Source organism: Anser anser, assembly GCF_964211835.1.
Source record: "Anser anser genome assembly, chromosome: 1".
NCBI classification, from domain to species: domain Eukaryota; kingdom Metazoa; phylum Chordata; class Aves; order Anseriformes; family Anatidae; genus Anser; species Anser anser.
In genome coordinates, this window is record NC_139720.1 from 214,225,415 (window position 1) to 214,243,330 (window position 17,916).

The window sequence follows — 17,916 nt, forward strand, 5'->3', positions numbered from 1 at the left end:
AGCCTGACATAAAAATCTTGGTCCCTGTTGCAGTGTGCAGTCTGAACCGAGTCCGCTTCAGACGTCTGTCTTTCAGCTTCCCCTCTACACAAGTATGCAGAGCACCGTCTCCATCTTTGCTCTCTGCTTCCACATTCCCAACCCCTGCCCTAACTATTACTTGTTTAGTTTAATGAGCTCAAATCAGGTGAATCCAAATAAAATACTATTATGAGATACAACCAACCCCACTAAGTTAGAAGAAAATAGATAAAATCCCATATAGCGTACTGCAACGGGGAGGGAAGATGGGCTGTCTTGCAGGAGAAATTCCTGCTTGATGGTATCAGGGTACACAACACAGGAGACTTTGTATGGCTCCTGCAAGTCTCATTAAGGTGGCAATAACCTCAGGCAGAAAACGGCTGCATGAAGGAGGAGATGAAATGGGCGGCCACCTGAGGACACATTTCTGGAGTGAAACACTTACGGGTTCTACTCTTTTCAACGCTAAACGTTACCCTGATGCAAACTAAACCAGCACAGGTTTAGGATTAGGAATGCAGCTGCCATTTCCCTGTGCCACAAACTGGAAGGAGCACTTAAGAGAAATTATCACTGCCTTCCTAAATATGTTTGGCTCTTAGAAACCAACGAGTAATGCTGTCAGCCTTTCTAGGTTTTGGGATGATGGAGTTTCAGGAGACTATTAAAACCCTAGGGCTTACTTACTAGTGACTTCCCTACCCTCCGTCCTCTACCTAATTTAAGTTTTGCCCAACATCTCCCCACCACCATTATCCACCTGGAAAACAGGTGAATACGTCCCCTGTTCCCTCCTTTTGTGACTATCTCCCCTACACTGCCCCAAAGAAGGCTCTGCCCCCTGACGCTGTACCCACTTTTGTCTTGCCTGAAGGACAGACGAAGAAAAGAAAATAAAGAAGTGAGCTCCCCATAGCTTCCTCCTCGGCGAGAAGGAAGGGGCCTGGGAAGGACTAAGACGGGAGCTTTACTCTTCCCACACGAGAGCAGCAGAACAGCTTCCACAACGGCTCTCTTCTCTCAAACTCGTGTTTCAGACAGACACACAGGTGAGTATTTCTACAGAACGAAGCTCGAAGATGATCTTAAAATAGCCCTGATTTAAGGTCGGCGCAGCCTGGCTCCCGAGGAGGCAGCTTGTAGGAAAAACACCGAGCACAACCTGCGTGTTTCCGTTTAGCGCAGACCTCCACAAAGCCCAGCGCGGATCCCGACGGCGTTTGCTGATCCAAGCTGACAAGCGTGGATGCGGAGAATACCTGGGGACTGCTGCAAAAATAACCACGGACGTAAAAAAAAAAAAATCCTCTGCACAACAATACACAGAGGTTGGCCTACATGATGCAACTCCACAGCAACGCAGGAGGAAAGGAGCTCGGCGCCAGAGCAGATCAGAGCATGTACACCTGTGTGTGTGTTACAAGAACTGCACAGGGCCCTGCTTTTCAGCACCAAAAAACCCCACTGAGACATTTCGTTTCTAGCAACAGAAGCCAGAGATGTGCAGAACTGCAGAGCAGCACGGCTTAGGCAGCTGCACGCTTCTGGCTCCTCAGACAGGCCCAGGCGATCCATGGCCATAAATGCCTGGTATTAAGAATTCAAGAGGGGTGTATCCCGACAGCACGCTGCTTCTCCTTCACAGCTCTGCTCCTGAACCACGACAGCTTTCAAAGAATCCCACAATCATTGGGGTTGGAAAAGCCCTCCAGGATCATCTGGTCCAACCACCCCCCTACCACCACTGTCCCCCACCAAACCATGTCCCCAAGCACCACGTCCAACCTTGCCTTGAACACCCCCAGGGACGGTGACCCCACCACCTCCCTGGGCAACCCGTCCCAACGCCTGACCGCTCTTGCTGAGCAGAAATGTCTCCTCATTTCCAGCCCGAACCTCCCCTGGCACAACTTGAGGCCGTTCCCTCTGGTCCTGTCACTGGTTACCTGTGAGAAGAGGCCGACCCCCAGCTCCCCACACCTTCCTTTCAGGCAGTTGTAGAGAGCAATGAGGTCTCCCCTGAGCCTCCTCTTCCCCAGCCCAAACACCCCCAGTTCCCTCAGCCGCCCCTCACAGGACTTGTGTCCCAGGCCCTTCCCCAGCTTCGGAGCCCTTCTCTGGACACGCTCCAGGGCCTCGATGTCCTTCTGGTAGCGAGGGGCCCAAAGCTGAACCCGGCACTCGAGGTGCGGCCTCACCAGAGCAGAGCCCAGGGGGACGAGCACCTCCCTGGCCCCGCTGGCCGCACTACTCCTGGCACGAGCCCGATGCCGTTGGCCTTCTTGGCCACCTGGGCACACCGCCAGCTCGTGTTCAGGCAACCAACACCCCCAGATCCTTCTCTGCACAGCTTTCCAGCCGCTCTGCCCCAGGCCTGTAGCGCTGCATGGGGTTGCTGTGACCGAAGAGCGGGACCCAGCACTGAGCCACGTGGAGGCCGTCAGCACGGACACCTGGCACCCCTGCTCCTCCGGCCCTACAGAGGAAGGACTTTGGGCAAAAACAGTCAACCTGGCAAAGGAAGGAACGTTAATCTTGCACAACTGTTGCCACCCTTTCAATGTGCAGGCCTCTAAAACCTTCCTAAGTGAGACACAGGCTTCTCTGTTGGGAGTTTAAGCCAGCTGACAAACTTTTTTTTCCCCCCCTTCAGCTGCGTTTCACAAACGCCTTGGAAATAGGCCACGGAGCCACAGGGGTCTGCAGGCCCGAGGTTTAAAATTCAGCTGGTAGAATTAAATAAAAAACAGACTTCAAGAGATAGGGATTTGGTTACAAGTAGTCAGCGAAACAAGTGCTTGGGTATTATTTTTAATTCTGACGTTTTCTAGAAAGTTTACTCCAGACGAATTTCAGGATTTAACGGGGAAAAAAAAAAAAAGCGTTTATGTGAGAAGTTGGGTTTGGAGTAGGGAATTGTTTAGAACAGAATTATCTACGCTTTGGTTGCAATACAGTACCCTGAAATATTCTCCTCCTGCAGTATTTTTCAGAGGAACAACAATGCTAAATTCATTCACATAAGGGCTTGAAGGACGCATACTAGTTAAGTCTCTACTTAACTGCAATTTTTGCTCTCCGAGATATAACTAAAAGACTTTTTCCCACTTCGGAAACTTCTATAACCAAGCACATAGGACGATTTGGGGCCTTCAGGCTGTCACACCTACAAAGCCAGCTTTAAGCACGCCACAAAGTTCCCTGAGAGCCTCAAAGAAATACTATCAAAACCACAGGTCACGTTTGTTTGCCATTAAGATGCACAAAAGAGCTGCCACCAAGCAGTACACGACTCCTGCTTGTCACCTTCCACTATGTGGCTGATGGTGGCTGGGGGGAATCACCTATCAAAAAATCAAAGCAGCTTGGAGGAAAAAAAAGCATAAAAGTCTAAAATACCTGACTCAAGAACCTGCAAGTGCTTGGGAAGCATCTAATCACCAAAAAATGCACAGAGCTGTTTTGAAACTCAAACACTTCACGCAGGGCACTTTGTTCCCTCCTCTACTGTCCAAAAGGCAAAGCTGGATGGAAAGCCTTGTTCTTCCTAGGATCTCCTGCAGAAATACTGTGATGTAGGGGTACACGGCTCCTCCACCTTTCAATACTCCTGGTTCCGACTGTGACAACAGAAAAAAGGCGGCTTGATCTAACCTGAAATCCAGCAGGCAACGCCAGCTCTCGAGTCCCAGCTCATTCTTACCTGGGCAAGTCTTGCACTAGCCACCAGGACCACTGGAAATATTATCCTCACAATCCTGGAGGGAAGTGTTCCTCTACAAGTCAGGAACTTCTGTGGGAAACGCTGCAGTAATTAGCACAAAGCTCCCCTTGAGTTTATTCTATGTTCTGCACTTTGACGATTCGGTGAAAAATCCAGCTCTATTTCACAGAAGAAAAAAACCCTTTGCATAATTTGAAGCAAACCTGGAATTTCTAAGGCCAAGACTGTACTAACAGCAAATTACTTGCTTCAGCAGCCCACAAAGCCTGCAGACACAGCTAAACAGATGCAACCTATCAGCCTCTTGCACTCCTGCACAGAGAAACGGGAAAATTTTTAACAGCAGACCAGCAGATGATTACAATATTGTGATACTTTCACTGAGAAAAAGCTTGGTTCAAGTCTGCTACGACAGTCCAGCATCCAAATAAAGGGGTACGTTTTATGGCACACAACCTTATGATCTGCCTGCTGTTTATGCGGACTCGGGAGAAAAAATTATCCCCTTCTCCAAGGGCCATCGAGGTTTAAAGGCAGCTAAAAATAAAGAAGTGGAAAAAGGCCTACGGTCACCACGTTAATTGCATGGTGGCGGATAAAAGGCACTCTAACGACTGCTTAGCAAAGAGGCAAGAGATAACTCAAAAAAAATGAGAAGGTTGGAAGAACAGAAAGAATGGGAACGCGACTGTGAATCAAATACGTAAAGGACAGACATGAAGGGGCAGCTTGGAAAGCTGAGAAGGCATTACAGGAGCTCAAAACGGTGGCTGGGGCTGGGAACAGGGCTGAAAAGAGCCCCAGCCTGAGGGGCCTTGTTTGTAAGGCCTTTTTTGCAATTCCTTCCATTTTTGCAGTTCTTTGCATTCTGGTTTTTGGGTAGGCCTGCGTGGAGCCAGGAGTTGGATTCGATGATCCTCGTGGGTCTCTTCCAACTCGGGATATTCTACGACAACGCATTCGGAGGTCAGGAGGAGAGGCAAAACACCTCAGTGCTTCCTTGAGGTGACATGCCAAAGCCAAACTTTCCACGGCCACTTTAATTTGAGCCTCCTCCTGCTGCGCTCGCCTGCTACGCTGAGAGCTGCTCCTGGCTTCACCCAAGCAAGCAGGAGAAGCTCGGCTTTAGTAAAGCCACTGCAGCTTTTCCGGAGCCATGAAGTGATTTTCAGCCATTTTGAGAGCGCCAAGGACACACAACGCTCGAAAACTGCTTCAAGAGCAAATGCACCAGCGTGAAACCAGAGGGAAAAAAATCAGCTAATACAGACAACATAAATACAAGGCCGTGAACATGTAGCAGGAGGACGTGCCTGTTCCTGTCTAGGAAAGTCAAGAAGAGGTCAGAACTTCCTTTGAACGAGAAGATAATGCAGCACGGTGCTTCACTGCCAATTAGTTCTGTTACCCGTGGAAGTGAAGCCCTGTTCCTCTGCCTCCACAATAGTTTCCTGATGGATGCAGTCACATTACCTGCAGGTTCAGTTGCTTTTCCCAAAGAAAGCGCTCTCCACTTACCTGCGTTTCTAACCGAACGCCCTCTTTTCCTGCTCCCGAGCTCACGCTGCTCTCCCCAAAAACCTATCGATCTGTGTGCTCACCACGCTTTTGCTCGCAGCACTTACAATAAATTTTTTTTCCCTCTTCATTTCCTCCGCCGCCTCCGCCGCTCGCTGGATGATTCAATCGCCCATCCAGCTCAGATTCCCTCTGCTAAGCCTTCCTTTCTGTCAAGACGGAGAAAATATCTCCCCGTCCTGACAGGTGGGCTTCTCGCAGCCATTGCCGCGCTGGCAGAAGAGGGCAGAGGCAGTAACGAGTATTTTCTCCTCCCGGAGAAGCCAGCGTCTTCGTTAAAACAAAGGAAGCTCCCAGCCCTACAAGCTGCGAGGACATTTCTGCAGTGAAATCAACGCAACGGTGCCTGCCCGTTTCTCTGCAGACAGCTTCAGAGCCTCCGCAGGGCCCGACTCTCCCCCCCCACCAGCAGGGATTCGCTCCCTAACCCCAGCAGCAGCTACTCAGACCCCTTGGCAGGGATAAAGGGACCCGGTTCTCCCAGGAACGTCGTCAGTCCTGCATCAGCCCCTGCCTGGAGCTCCGCCAGCGAGACTACACCCTCCGAGGGCCCCTCTCCTTTTAGCTGCACATCCAGTCCAGATTTCATTTCCCTTCCCTTTGTGTTGCCCATATCACGAACATTAAGAAAATGAATTGGCCGTAACTCAAACCTAGACAGAGGCAGGCACAGGAAGCGTAACAGGAAGCATTTAGAGAAATGGAATAAACCGGCCCCTGCATTAATTACAAGGCCGGTGGAGCAGGGGGGGTTGTGCCGCAGCAACAGCTGACAGCTCTCCTAGAAGCAAATCATTAAAAAACATCACTTAGCAGGGTGAGCAGTGCTCGTTTATACGGTCACAAACATTAACAGCACCAAGGTTTAAGGAAATTCAAGACCTAAGCGAGACCAAGGGAAAGCGAAGAACATTTTCTCAGCAGCAGATTTGCCCGCACCTCCCCTGACACAGCTGATTTCTTCCAGACTCTGTTCAGTTCTGGGCAAATATGCTTCAGACTTTGACCGAAGCCTTAATCCTGCGTGTTGATGACTCCTACACGCGTCTGGATGAGAACGCTACGAGCCCACCAGTCTCAGAAGAGCTGAGTGGCATCTCCAGGGATACTGGCATCGCCGGAAAACTCCTACGAGTACGCCCCAGTGCCAGGCACCGAGGCGAAAGCAAGGAACTCCAGCGAGGAGCCAGGGCCACGCGGGATCCACCCGCAGCCACCCACTGCGGTGGCACTGCCAGCTCCGGTCTTGGCGGTGGGACTAAAGAAGTTCGGACGTGGCCAAAAACGGCTCATTTTAACCGGTTCTCATCGTCACCAAGTCTTAAGGATTTGGGGTTTGGCTCTGTAAAAGAAACTACAATAAAACTCAAACCTCTGGACAGTACCTAGGGTGTTCCTCAGCTTCCCTCGTGCACGCTGTAACTGAACCAGGCGGCGTCCCCCGCGCACGCCGGGAGCCCGAGGAGCCTTTTCAAGGCGTGCAGGGGAGTGGGAAACCATGCAGCGGCCCTCAGGCAGCTCCGACTCACGGCGGCGTAACAGGAGGCCAGCAGAAAGAAGGGCTAGCTGGGAACAGAAAGAAAGTTACACCCTGCTTCTGAAGTCAAATTAACCGAACGCTCCTGCTGGGCTTCGCAGAGGAACCAGGAGCTCCTTCCTCACCTGAGGACCGGGCTCTGCCAAAAAAAAGCCAACAGGAGGCAGCCCGAAGCCGTGTGAACCAATATCTCGTTCACACAGGTGAAGAACACCCATTTAAGTTTAGCTGGATACGATATTTCCTTCCCAGATTAGCATTTTTTACTTTGCGATGCACTAAGCTGCATCTGGGTAAGAAGAATTTGAATGAAACGCACCAAAAACCTGCCCCAGTTAACACTACTCGAATATCCTAAAAACAAATTCAGCCTATCCAGCTTCAAACAGGAAAGAAAACGCCTGCCGTACCCTGATTTGATCATTTGCTGTCCTTGGGCCCCTCAATATTTTCGAATCCAGCGGAGTTTGTTCTGTGCCGAGGAGAAGAGAACCCATTTAGCTTTTCAACTCCACGTAAGCTCAGTAAATACATCAAGAAATCAGAGCTGGCAAAGCCCACTTTCCCTTCCGGTCCGTGTTTCGGCTGTCAAGTCATCCGATGAGAGACTTTTTTTTGTTAGACCTGCATAAATAATTTACACTAATGCGTCAAACCCGTAGTTCTGATCATATCCATTCATCTCCAAATAACATTTGTATTTCGTTCTGCCCTGTCCCGTAGCAGAAGAGATAAACGAGCTCCTATACCCTTTCAGAAACATGCCTGTGTCACGAGGAACCTTTTCCTGCGGCTTACAGGACTCAAACGACGAGTTTCAGATGTTGTCGTGAAAAAAAGCCTTACAGCGTTCACGTCGAGAGAGAAAAATTTGATTTCTGAGCCACGTTTCACACCATTGAGAGGCGTTTTGCTTCTTCTGCTGGTTGGTTTTAATCAGCAGATGCCATAATAGACCTGAATTGCGCGTGGTCAATGGGGAGGTACACGTTTCAAAGAGGGACTGCGCAAAGCGGATTTTTATGGAATGGCGAAGCCTCCAAAAATGACCGAGAACTGCAGGCATTTCCAAACGCTAAGCGATCTGCTAGCGGTGATGTTCCTCACCCTTCCTTCCTCCCTTAGCCTCGCTTACATCTTCAGCAAAAGGCTCGGCCATCAGCCTCGCAGAACCTGGACTGCATGCCAAGAGGCACCAAACGAAGAGCTGCAGATAAAACCCCATTATTTGACGCCAAGGGATCAGAAGACCCTATTCTTCTAAGTTCACAAGTTATTTCTCGGATGCAGACAGAAAAAAACACTTAAATGCGGAGAGGTGCGGCTCTTTTTCCTTTGAAGAAGGGATCTAGCTCCTTCAGATCTCTCCCCTTCCTTCCACAAATAGGCAGGAATCAGAAGGCACCAGGAGAACGGGCACCACAAAGAACTCCAGCCTCTTTCTCCAGGCCCGACACGCTTTTTGGAAAGGTTATTTCACAGACGGAGAAGAGGACGACGATATTCAGGAGAACCCAAGAAAACGAAGCCCGGCGACTTGTGCAAAAACGCGTCGGGCCCGAACGCAAAGCCAAGCGCACGGAGACACGGCCGCGAGAAAATCAAGGCGCTGGGAAAGGGACAAGCTGACGGCCGCCAGGAGCTCGCAAGGCAGAGAACTCCCCAAAAACGAGCTCCAAGTCGCCCAGGGACGCCCGTCTTAGAGGCAGCGGTCAGCGCTGGGCCAGCCTCGCACCCAAACCACCCGCAGTTCTCCAATTATCTAATTAATTAGCGGGCTCGGCGCTGCCCAGACCAACACCATTGCGTAACGGCGCGGTTCGGCAGCGGTTTCCGAACTGTTACGTCCTACCCGTTCTTACATCGCACCCATCGGCGTTTTCGGCACCAACATCTCGGTTCCCGACAAAAATGGCTGCTTGGTTCTGTTTTTTTTTATTTATTTGGGATCTTACGCGAGGCGGTACGAGACGACGGGGGCTTCTTTTGCTTTCTGCACGCGCTGGTGCCCTTCAGACTCGCTCGCCAATAAAAGCCGCATCAGAAAGCCACGTGAGGAGAGAATATCGCTATTACAGCGCCCCAGCGGCCGGTTCTGCCCCCTCCGTCAAAAACTGAGCAGAGGAGAGGCGTTCATAGGCAAAATAAAATTAAATATGTCATATTTGAGTGTAAACCGTATTTATGGGGAGCTACCCCGGCACAGGTGATGGGCGCACTCACTGATGCGACCCAGGAATCAGAATCCCTTAAGCTTGAGGCATTAGGGCTGAGGAAAGTCACCTGATAAAACAAGATCAAAGGCAGTAAGAAGCACACCATTTTTATTTTTTATTTTTTTTTTTTAAACACAATAGCTCTATCTAATCCCCCCAGCGCAGAGCTCTCTGCCTTTTCAGCAAAGATTAGCGTATTTAAAGCCACTAAACTCTGTAAGCTGCGATCATTGAGAAAAAGTAATTCAATTAAGGCAAGCGCTGCCGAAGCTGCCTTCTTGCCCGCTGCCGTACCCTTGTACTACAAGTTTATAAATAAAAAGGAGGCAGAAATTTCCTTCTTTCTCCTCGAGCTGGCTGCGGATTACGTTGCGGGCTCGCGATGAATCCTCGGTGCATGCGGCAAGAGCCCAGGCTTCGCTGGCCGGCGCGGGGGCCGCGGAGCAGAGGCGATGACTTGCAGGAAATCCCGGGGGGGGAGCGGCGAGCGACCTGCCTCCCTGCAGCGGGGCGGCAGCTTCCTCGAGGAGCTGGCGCAATAAAAGGCACGAGAGGCAGACAATAAAAAAAAAAAAAGCAAGGGAAAGGCTTGGGAGGGATTCGGGCAGCGAGGGGAGAAAGGTTTCTTAAAAAAAACCACAAAAAACCATCATCTTGGCACGGGGGGAGAGGATCCGCAGCTAGCGGTGAGCTGCATAACGAGGAGGAATCACCGCAGTCCGCGCGAGCGGCGCGGAGCTCCCGCAATATGGCCGAGGAGAGGGGCAGAAAGCACGGGCGGCAGCCACCGAGCGGGCTCAAGATTCCAGTCGCATCGCCCGGCGACGCTTCCAGCCCCTGCCCGTGCCACTCAACCATCTAGGTCGGGAGAGACACGGCGGGGCTGAAACGCCTGCGCAGCGCCAAGCTCGGGTTAAGGATCTCTTAACCGTACCGCAGACGTTCACCGGAGCGACCCCGGCGGCACCGCAGCCCTTCGGAAGGTTTTCGTTTGCCACCGCCGGGTCCCCGAAGGCAAACGAAGCAGAAGCGCCCAGCACCCCTCCGAGCGGCGGGAGGAGAGCTTTAATCACGGCCTTCCAGCGGGGCAGGCAACCTTCGGGCTGCGCAGGGAGGGAACGCGGCAACCCACCGCAACAGTTGTACAAAGAGACGGGCAGGTTCACAAAACCGCTGTTATTTTTAAAAAAAACAATCTACATTTTCCTTTAACCTTCAAAATGACAAATGAGGGAGGTGTGTGGAAGCAAAACCCGCTCGAAATCCCTTGGCAGAACGAGAGATGCTCCTGAATTACCTCCACGACACGGAGGAGCATTATTAGGACGTTTATTCTTCCAGGAACCGCACGTTAAGGGGAGCTAGGCACGCTTTGGACACCAGGAAGGAAAAAAAAAAAACAGCATTACATCACGCCAGCGCCACCCGAAGAGATTCGGCCCCGAAATAAAAAAAGGCTTTTTTTTTTCCCCCCTTCTCGTGCCAGAACCATCCGAGAACGGCGTCGGGGCAGGGAGCACGGCCGGGCTGCAGCACCTGGGGGCCGCGGGGCCGCACCGCTGTGCTACGGTCAGCGCCCAGGAGCCCAGACAAAGGCAGGTCTCAATCCCGCAGCGCAGCCGCCAGCGGGGCCACGTTAAAGCCAGCTCGAAGGCATCTGCAAGCCGGTCACAGCAGCGGCGCTCCGGGTATTTCGTTAGCAGTATTTTCTTACGCTACACCCGTAAAGCCCCGTCTCTCCCCCCCCCCTCAAATCGCTCCAGATTTGAGGCTATCAAGGGGAATCATTCACGAGCTCCAGACGATTAGCTGGGAGGGGGAAAAAAAGAAAACCCGCGGTGAGGCTGGAGGAAGGAGCTGTCTGAAGATGCGGCTGCTGGAACAGACAGCCGAGAAATTCACGTGCAATCCTTGAGCTGCTGAGATTTAAGATGCACCAAACCTCGACTGAGGCTCAGAAATACAGGAAAACGCAGCGTTTTGCAAACGCACGGCTGATTTTTAATTCAGATTAACGAATCACTCGGAGGGGAAACAAAAATAAAGCCGAGAGCATCCCCTACACATGCCCCTCTTCCCAAACCCTCAGAAAATGGCTGGCCGAGCAGCACCGAGCCGAGCCGGCGACTCCCCCCAAAAAGAAATCGCCGGGTTGAACTCGTGCTCCCTGAATCGCTAACGGGAAGGGGAAAAAAATAAGAGGGTGGAAGGAGCAGGCTAAAGGGAACCGACGGTGTACGTGGAAAATGAAAATATTTGGGTTTAGGAGCAGCTTTATGGCCGGGCTCACCTCCATAGGGGCGAGGAAACGCCGGGCTGCGAGGCGCTGGGGGAGAAAAGCCGAGGTGTTTCGTCATCTGCTGCCACACAGGGACCAAAGGTGGCTGGGGGGGGGGGGGGGGGGGGGGCAGCACCCCACCCTGACACCCGCAGATTTTTTTGTTCCCGTGCCAAAAATCAGCGGGGATGGCCCCGAGCCCCCCGCCCCCCACGAGGGGCACCCCAAAAACTCACCGCTGCCCCGGGGACGTCGCCGGGGGGGGGCTCTCCCAAGGAAGAAGCACGGTTATTTATTTTTTAATGCACAAGGCCAGGAAGAAAAGAACCCCACTGGCTCGAATTTCAGGGATTTTTTTTCTTTTTTTTTTTTTTTTTGGAATTTGAAGGATTTTAAGGGCTGATGAATCAGCAGCCGGGCCCCGCTCCCCTGAAAGGGAGCTGATGGGGGGGGGGAGGACCCATTACAGGACCCCCCCCCCCCCCCAAAAAAAAAAATAAATATATATACAAATATATAACCCTAAACGCTTACATTTTAATTTATTTCAAAATTTACCCAATCTCCCCCCGGAGGCAGCCCCCCTCAAATACCCCCTCGGGGTGGGGGGGGTGGGGGGCACCCCCGTCAAAAATCCCCCCCCCAACCCCCATCCCCCAGGGGCACTCCCCACACAGATATGCCCCAACCCCCCCCCCAAATCCCCCCCAAACCCCGCTCCTCACCGCTCTGCTCGCCCAGGAAGACCAGCTTGAATTTCCGCAGCGGGTTCCCGAAGTCGCCGCCCGCCGACATGGTGCCGCTGCTGGTGCCGCCGGCAGCCTTCCCCCCCCCCAAGCGAGCTCTCTGCTTCCCCGGCTATATTATTTTTAATTTTATTTTTTTTTTCCCCTTTTTTTTTTCCCCTTTTTCCCCCCTCTCCCGGGAAGAGGCTCGGGGAGGTGCCGGAGCTGGAGGCGCCGCCGCCGCCGCTCCCCTCAGGGCCGCGCTCCCGCCCCCGCCTCACGCAGCCGCCGCGGGGCCCCGCCCGTCACCGCCCCCCTCCTCCTCCTCCTCCTCCTCCTCTGCGCATGCGCGCCGCGGCCCCCGCCCTTTAACGCCCCGCCCTTCGGCGCCCGGCCGCGGAGCCAATCAGGGGGCGGGGGGGGCGGGGCTTGAATGAAGGTGGGGGGTGTTCACTCTGGAGCCTAATGATGGCGGGGGGCAGGGGTCCTGGGCACTGGGGGGTGTTCACTCTGGAGCTTAATGATGGATGGAAGTGGTGGTCCTCAATACTGGGGGTGTTCACTCTGGAGCATAACGATGGTGGGGAGTGGTGGTCCTGGGTACTGGGGGTGTTCACTCTGGAGCCTCATGATGGCAGGGGTCCTGGGTACTGGGGGGTGTTCACTCTGGAGCCTAAAGATGGCAGAGGACAGTGGTCCTGGATACCGGAGGGTGTTCACTCTGGAGCCTAACGATGGCGGGGAGAGGTGGTCCTCAGTACTGGGGGTGTTCACTCTGGAGCTTAATGATGGATGGAAGTGGTGGTCCTCGATACCAGAGGTGTTCACTCTGGAGCCTAACGATGGCGGGGGTCCTGGATACTGGAGGTGTTCACTCTGGAGCCTAATGATGGCGGGGGTCCTGGATACTGGGGGTGTTCACTCTGGAGCCTAACGATGGCAGAGGACAGCGGTCCTGGATGCTGGGGGGTGTCCACTCTGGAGCCTAATGATGGCGGGGGTCCTGGGTACTGGGGGGTTTTCACTCTGGAGCCTAACGATGGCGGGGAGAGGTGGTCCTGGATACTGGGGGTGTTCACTCTGGAGCCTAATGATGGCAGTGGTCCTGGATAGTGGGGGGTGTTCACTCGGGAGCCTAACGATGGCGGGGAGAGGTGGTCCTCAATACTGGGCGTGTTCACTCTGGAGCCTCATGATGGCGGGGGGCAGGGGTCCTGGGTACTGGGGGTGTTCACTCTGGAGCTTAATGATGGATGGAGGTGGTGGTCCTCGATACCGGGGGTGTTCACTCTGGAGCCTAATGATGGCGGGGAGAGGTGGTCCTCAGTACTGGGGGTGTTCACTCTGGAGCCTAATGATGGTGGGGGTCCTGGATACTGGGGGGTGTTCACTCTGGAGCCTAACGATGTATGGAAGTGGTGGTCCTCAATACTGGGGGTGTTCACTCTGGAGCCTAATGATGGCAGAGGACAGTGGTCCTGGATACCAGGGGGTGTTCACTCTGGAGCCTAACGAGGGCTGGAAGCGGGGGGGGGAGGTGTTCACTCTGGATCCTAATGACGGCTGGAAGCAGCGTGGAGCTGGACGGAAAGCGCTCCCCATACTCTCCTCCAAGCGCTCCTCTTCCTCCGCCTCCCTCCCTGCGTGGAAACACCGAATCCTCCCCCCGCCATCCGGCTGCGGTGCTGCGAGCGGACGCCGAAACCTCACGCCTCTACCGCTGCCTCTCGCTCCCCTCGAAATCCGCGGCGGTTCCTCGGGCGCTTCAGCTGGTGCCTGGGCCCCGAGCGACGCCGCGGCCGCGGCGCGTGCGGAAATTCAGGAAGCTCTTGGTGACCTTTGGCACTTCCAGGTCCTGAGGAAACGAAAAACACGGCCCAAAACGTCTCCAGAGGCTCCTCCAGGAAGCTGCCACCCCCAGTTGGTTTCATCAAAATGTCTTCGTTTGTAGGAAAAAAGGGAAACCTGGGCCATTTTTTTTCCTTTTTCCTTTTTTTTTTTTATGAACCGTATCCAGTTAACCTAGGGCAAGCCCTCCTTTAGCTGTTTTTTGCCCGTTTCTCCCCGTTTTGGCTGCCTCGCCCTCGAGGCTCAGCAGCAGAGGAGGCTCCCAGCCGCCTCAGGCTGTCCCGGATTTGGACGCGGTCCGCGGAGCTGAAGGGGGCACAAAGTCCTGGCGATTATTTATTTACCCGCAGGTAGGTCGTCCTGGCCCTGAGCGTCCTTCGGGGTCTCCCGGCACGTCCTCTGCATGCGAACGCAAACGCTCGTTGACCCTTCCTGCTCCGGGGACCTGGGTTTTGCCACGAATCCCACCCCGAGCAGCACCCGCAGCCCAGGCGCGGGATTAGGAGGTGTTTTCAAAAAAACCTAGTTCGTCCTTTCCATTTCTGATTATTTAATTTGTATTCCCTTAACGCAATTAACCGCTCCCGAGTTGTTTTTTTTCTCTTCCAGGCCTCGAACTGCCAGAGAACTGAAAGAGAAAACGTGCCTTTGGTGGTTAAATTTAAATTTAAAATTTAAATAAGTTTAAGTTTGGTGGTTAAATTCAGGGAGGCTTTAATAGGCAGGAGGTCGCGTTCTGCTCTGCGCTCGGCATCTGGGAGCGCTCCTTGGGCAGTGCTGGTCGTTACATCTGCTCTCTGACGTGATGAGGAAAGGACGTTTAGTCCGGCAGAGGCTTGACTTAAATCATTTCAACATCATTTTAAATCCGTGTATTGCCCTTGTTTACGTGCCTGGATGGATTCCGGGACCTTTCCCTCTGCTCCCGGGGAAAGGCTGTCCACCAGGGATGAATCTTGACTGCTGCTAACGATTATTTTGATCGCTGCTCTGTCCAAAAGCCCTGCTCGGGCTCTGCATCCCTTTATGGCGGGCAAAGTAAACGCTTCGTACTGCCTGCCCGAGCGGTTTCGGCCTGAGGGACTGGCAGGGGACCGAGATGAGGATTCGGAGATCCAGCAGTTGAGGGACCTGCTCCGCTCATCGAAGCCACGTGAGATCGTCCACCGACTCCTGCAGGCCCTACAGGTGGCCCTAAGCCTCTGGTTTTTTAGAAACAGAGAAGGGAGGATGTACAGAGAAGGGGGATGTACAGAGAAGGGAGGATGTACAGAGAAGGGGGATGTACAGAGAAGGGGGATGTACAGAGAAGGGAGGATGTACAGAGAAGGGGTTGGTTTGGGTTTAGTCCCCCACCGGGGGAAAGGAACAATGCGAAAACCTTTGTTTCTTTTTCCAACAGTCACAAAAAAAAAAAAAGCAAAGCAGGCTCCGCTCCTGGAAACAGCCTCAGCAGGTGTTGGGTTACCTGGCTCGGAAACGATTCACGAGGCAAAGAAAGGCACGACAAGAAGCGGCGGCTGGGAGCAGGAGCCGGGGCACGTTCACGGTGGAAATAAGGGCCGCGTTTTTAACTGAGAGTGCTCTCGGCTGGCAGAACAAGCTGCCAGGAGCAGAGCTCTCTTTGTATCCAGGCGAAATCAAGAGCAGGAGCCTTTGTGAGAAAGATGCTTTCGTCAAACCCGGGGTGATCTGCTTCCATACAGCTGTAAGGCTGCGGCAATCTATAGCCTGCAACCTGCAGGAAACCAGATTACGTCATTTAACAGTCCCTTTTGGCCTTAAAATTCATCAGTCTGAGGCAGACCTCGTGGAAACTCTGCAATTAAGGGGTGGACTCTTTGTTTCACTGAGACGTGTAGGCCGCTAGGAGATGGGGGGGGATTCCTGTTGTGTGTTTCGCAGGGATTGCTGTACCCCGAGCTCGGTCTGGGGCAATGCTCCATGCTCAGAAATGTGTCGTGGATGGCCAAAAGGTTAGTGCCCATGAGGGGAGAGGTGTTAAAGGGAATTGGGGGGGGTTATAGCTCCCCTCCAGGAACACCCAGCATTTGAGGCCATGGAATAAAGCACCATCGTGGGCACGACACGCTCGTAATTGCAGCGCTTGTCACGGCCTCACCCCGTAAATTAATGGGGTCGGTTAATTCCCCTCTAGGCACAGCCGTCCCTCCTCAAGCACGGCCTTGCGTCCACGGCTTCAAAGTTTACCCGAGGAGAAGCCCAGCCCTCCTGGAATGGGAGCGTAGGTCTGAACCCAGCTCAAACTCCAGCAGCGCTCCTCGCTGAAAGCGCCTTGGGGTTATCAAACAAGCGTCACTGCCAAGGTGGCCCTGCCTGGGGCTGCGGAGGAGTGATCAAAGGGCAGGACAACATCTGCTCCACACGAGCAGCTTTGTCGTGTCCAGGGAGTGCCACGAAAACACGGCTCAGGTCTGGGAGCCCGCGTCCTCGCAAAGCAGGGAGGCTGAACGCGAAGGTGGTGCTGAGCCCACACCGTGGGTGGAGGGGACAGAACAGCCCTGCGCACGGCATAAAGCCCACCTGGGCTCTGTTTTTGCGTGGACCTTGTTCTCTCACCTTTCTCCTCCTCCCTCCGTGCATACCTGGGGGTGTCGAGGGCGCGTTGGGAGCTCCGTGCGCTCAGCAAGCGAGGGCAAGGGCCGGCAGGGTGGATGACGGAGCAGGAAGCAGACACGCGAGTCTGGTCGGCTGCGGAGATTTGCCGTGCCAACGAACGCTGATGAAACTCTAAAGAGAGAGTGAGAAAGTCCATCAGGAGCCCTGCCAGCTCCAGCCAAAAGCGATCGGGGCAGCGATCGGTCTGCGGGGCTTTAAATCCTGCCCTGAAACCACGCTGCCAGGCAGCTGCTGCCCGGGAGGGAGGGCGCTGAGATGGGGGCTCAGCCCCAGGAGCGTCTGCCAGGCAAGAACGGGGAAATTGGGGCCAGGTTGAAGTGTGGGGAAGAGCTTCGGGGAAACGAAGGTTTGGGTTGGTGAAGAAGAGGAGCAGCAGAGGGCTAAGAAGGGTGCCAGGGACAGCCAAGACCCTGCGAGGGTCTCTCCAGTTCCATTAAACCGTAAGGAGCTGCCACCCTTTTTTTGTTGTTGTTTCAGAGGAATCAAGGTGTGACTGTGTTGTTTTTTCCAGGCAGACCTCCTCGCCTACCTCCCCTCAGCGATAAACAGGCATTATATATAAATCAGAGAGGCTCCTGCCAGCCCCACTCTTTCCATTTAAAATATTTTAGGGAATTGCCTTGAGAGGGACAGAAACAGGGATAAAAGTGTGGGCGGTAAGGCAGGATTTACCTCAGCAGAGCACCCTGCTTCAAAAAAAAAATAAAATCGTGTTTATTTCTCCCACAGGCCACACGCGTGCCTGCTGCAGGCCCCCAGTGCTGTTCAATCCTCCTCCTTCAGGCTCGAGGCCCCTGGCCTCCTGCCAGCGTGGACACAGCTGACCCTGTAACTGCTACGTGGATGTTTACTAAGGGCTAAGGTCCGGTCCTGCCTCTGCAAGCACTAAAAATAAAACTTTTCTGTGCTCTGGGCAGCAGGGCTGCCCCCGATAGCTTTAGGAGCATCCCCTCAGCCCAGGATGACCCCAAGCGCCCTTCACACAGGACAAGGAGCCTGGGGGGAGCCTGCTGGGTGCTGGCTGTGATCCTACAGCCGGAGGGGACGGAGCTGGGCCGCCTGAGGGCTGACAGGGACGACCCCATGGCTGCCAGCCCCACAGCCCCACTCCCCTCACAGCGCCCCTGCACCGCCCTAACATGGCCGCCGCCGCGCGGGCCACACTCAAGATGGCCGCCGCTCGGCGCTGGGGCGGGGCGGCGCTGGCTGCGCTCAGCGCGCCACACTCAACATGGCCGCCGAGCCGCGACGCAACAGCGTCCGGCTGCTATTGATGGACACAGCAAAAGACCAATCGGATTGCGAGAAGAGAGGGGAAGACCAATCACGCTGCAAGAAGCAAGGCG

General features: G+C 53.9%; 2 protein-coding genes across 4 annotated transcripts in view; one reads left to right on the forward strand and one right to left on the reverse strand.

The window, feature by feature from the left end:
- Window positions 1-12,419, reverse strand: part of RAB6A (RAB6A, member RAS oncogene family) — a 58,811-nt gene extending 46,392 nt beyond the window's left edge. Inside the window, exon 1 of one of the 3 annotated variants that reach the window (XM_083820986.1) lies at window positions 12,083-12,419. In XM_083820986.1, the coding sequence (XP_083677112.1) occupies window positions 12,083-12,152 (70 nt within the window). In that variant the 5' untranslated portion in view covers window positions 12,153-12,419. The remainder of the gene's footprint in view (window positions 1-12,082) is intronic. The other 2 variants (XM_083820987.1, XM_083820985.1) reach the window with 2 other exon arrangements.
- MRPL48 (mitochondrial ribosomal protein L48) overlaps window positions 1-17,916 on the forward strand; it is a 40,786-nt gene that overhangs the window by 14,908 nt on the left and 7,962 nt on the right. The window lies entirely within an intron of this gene.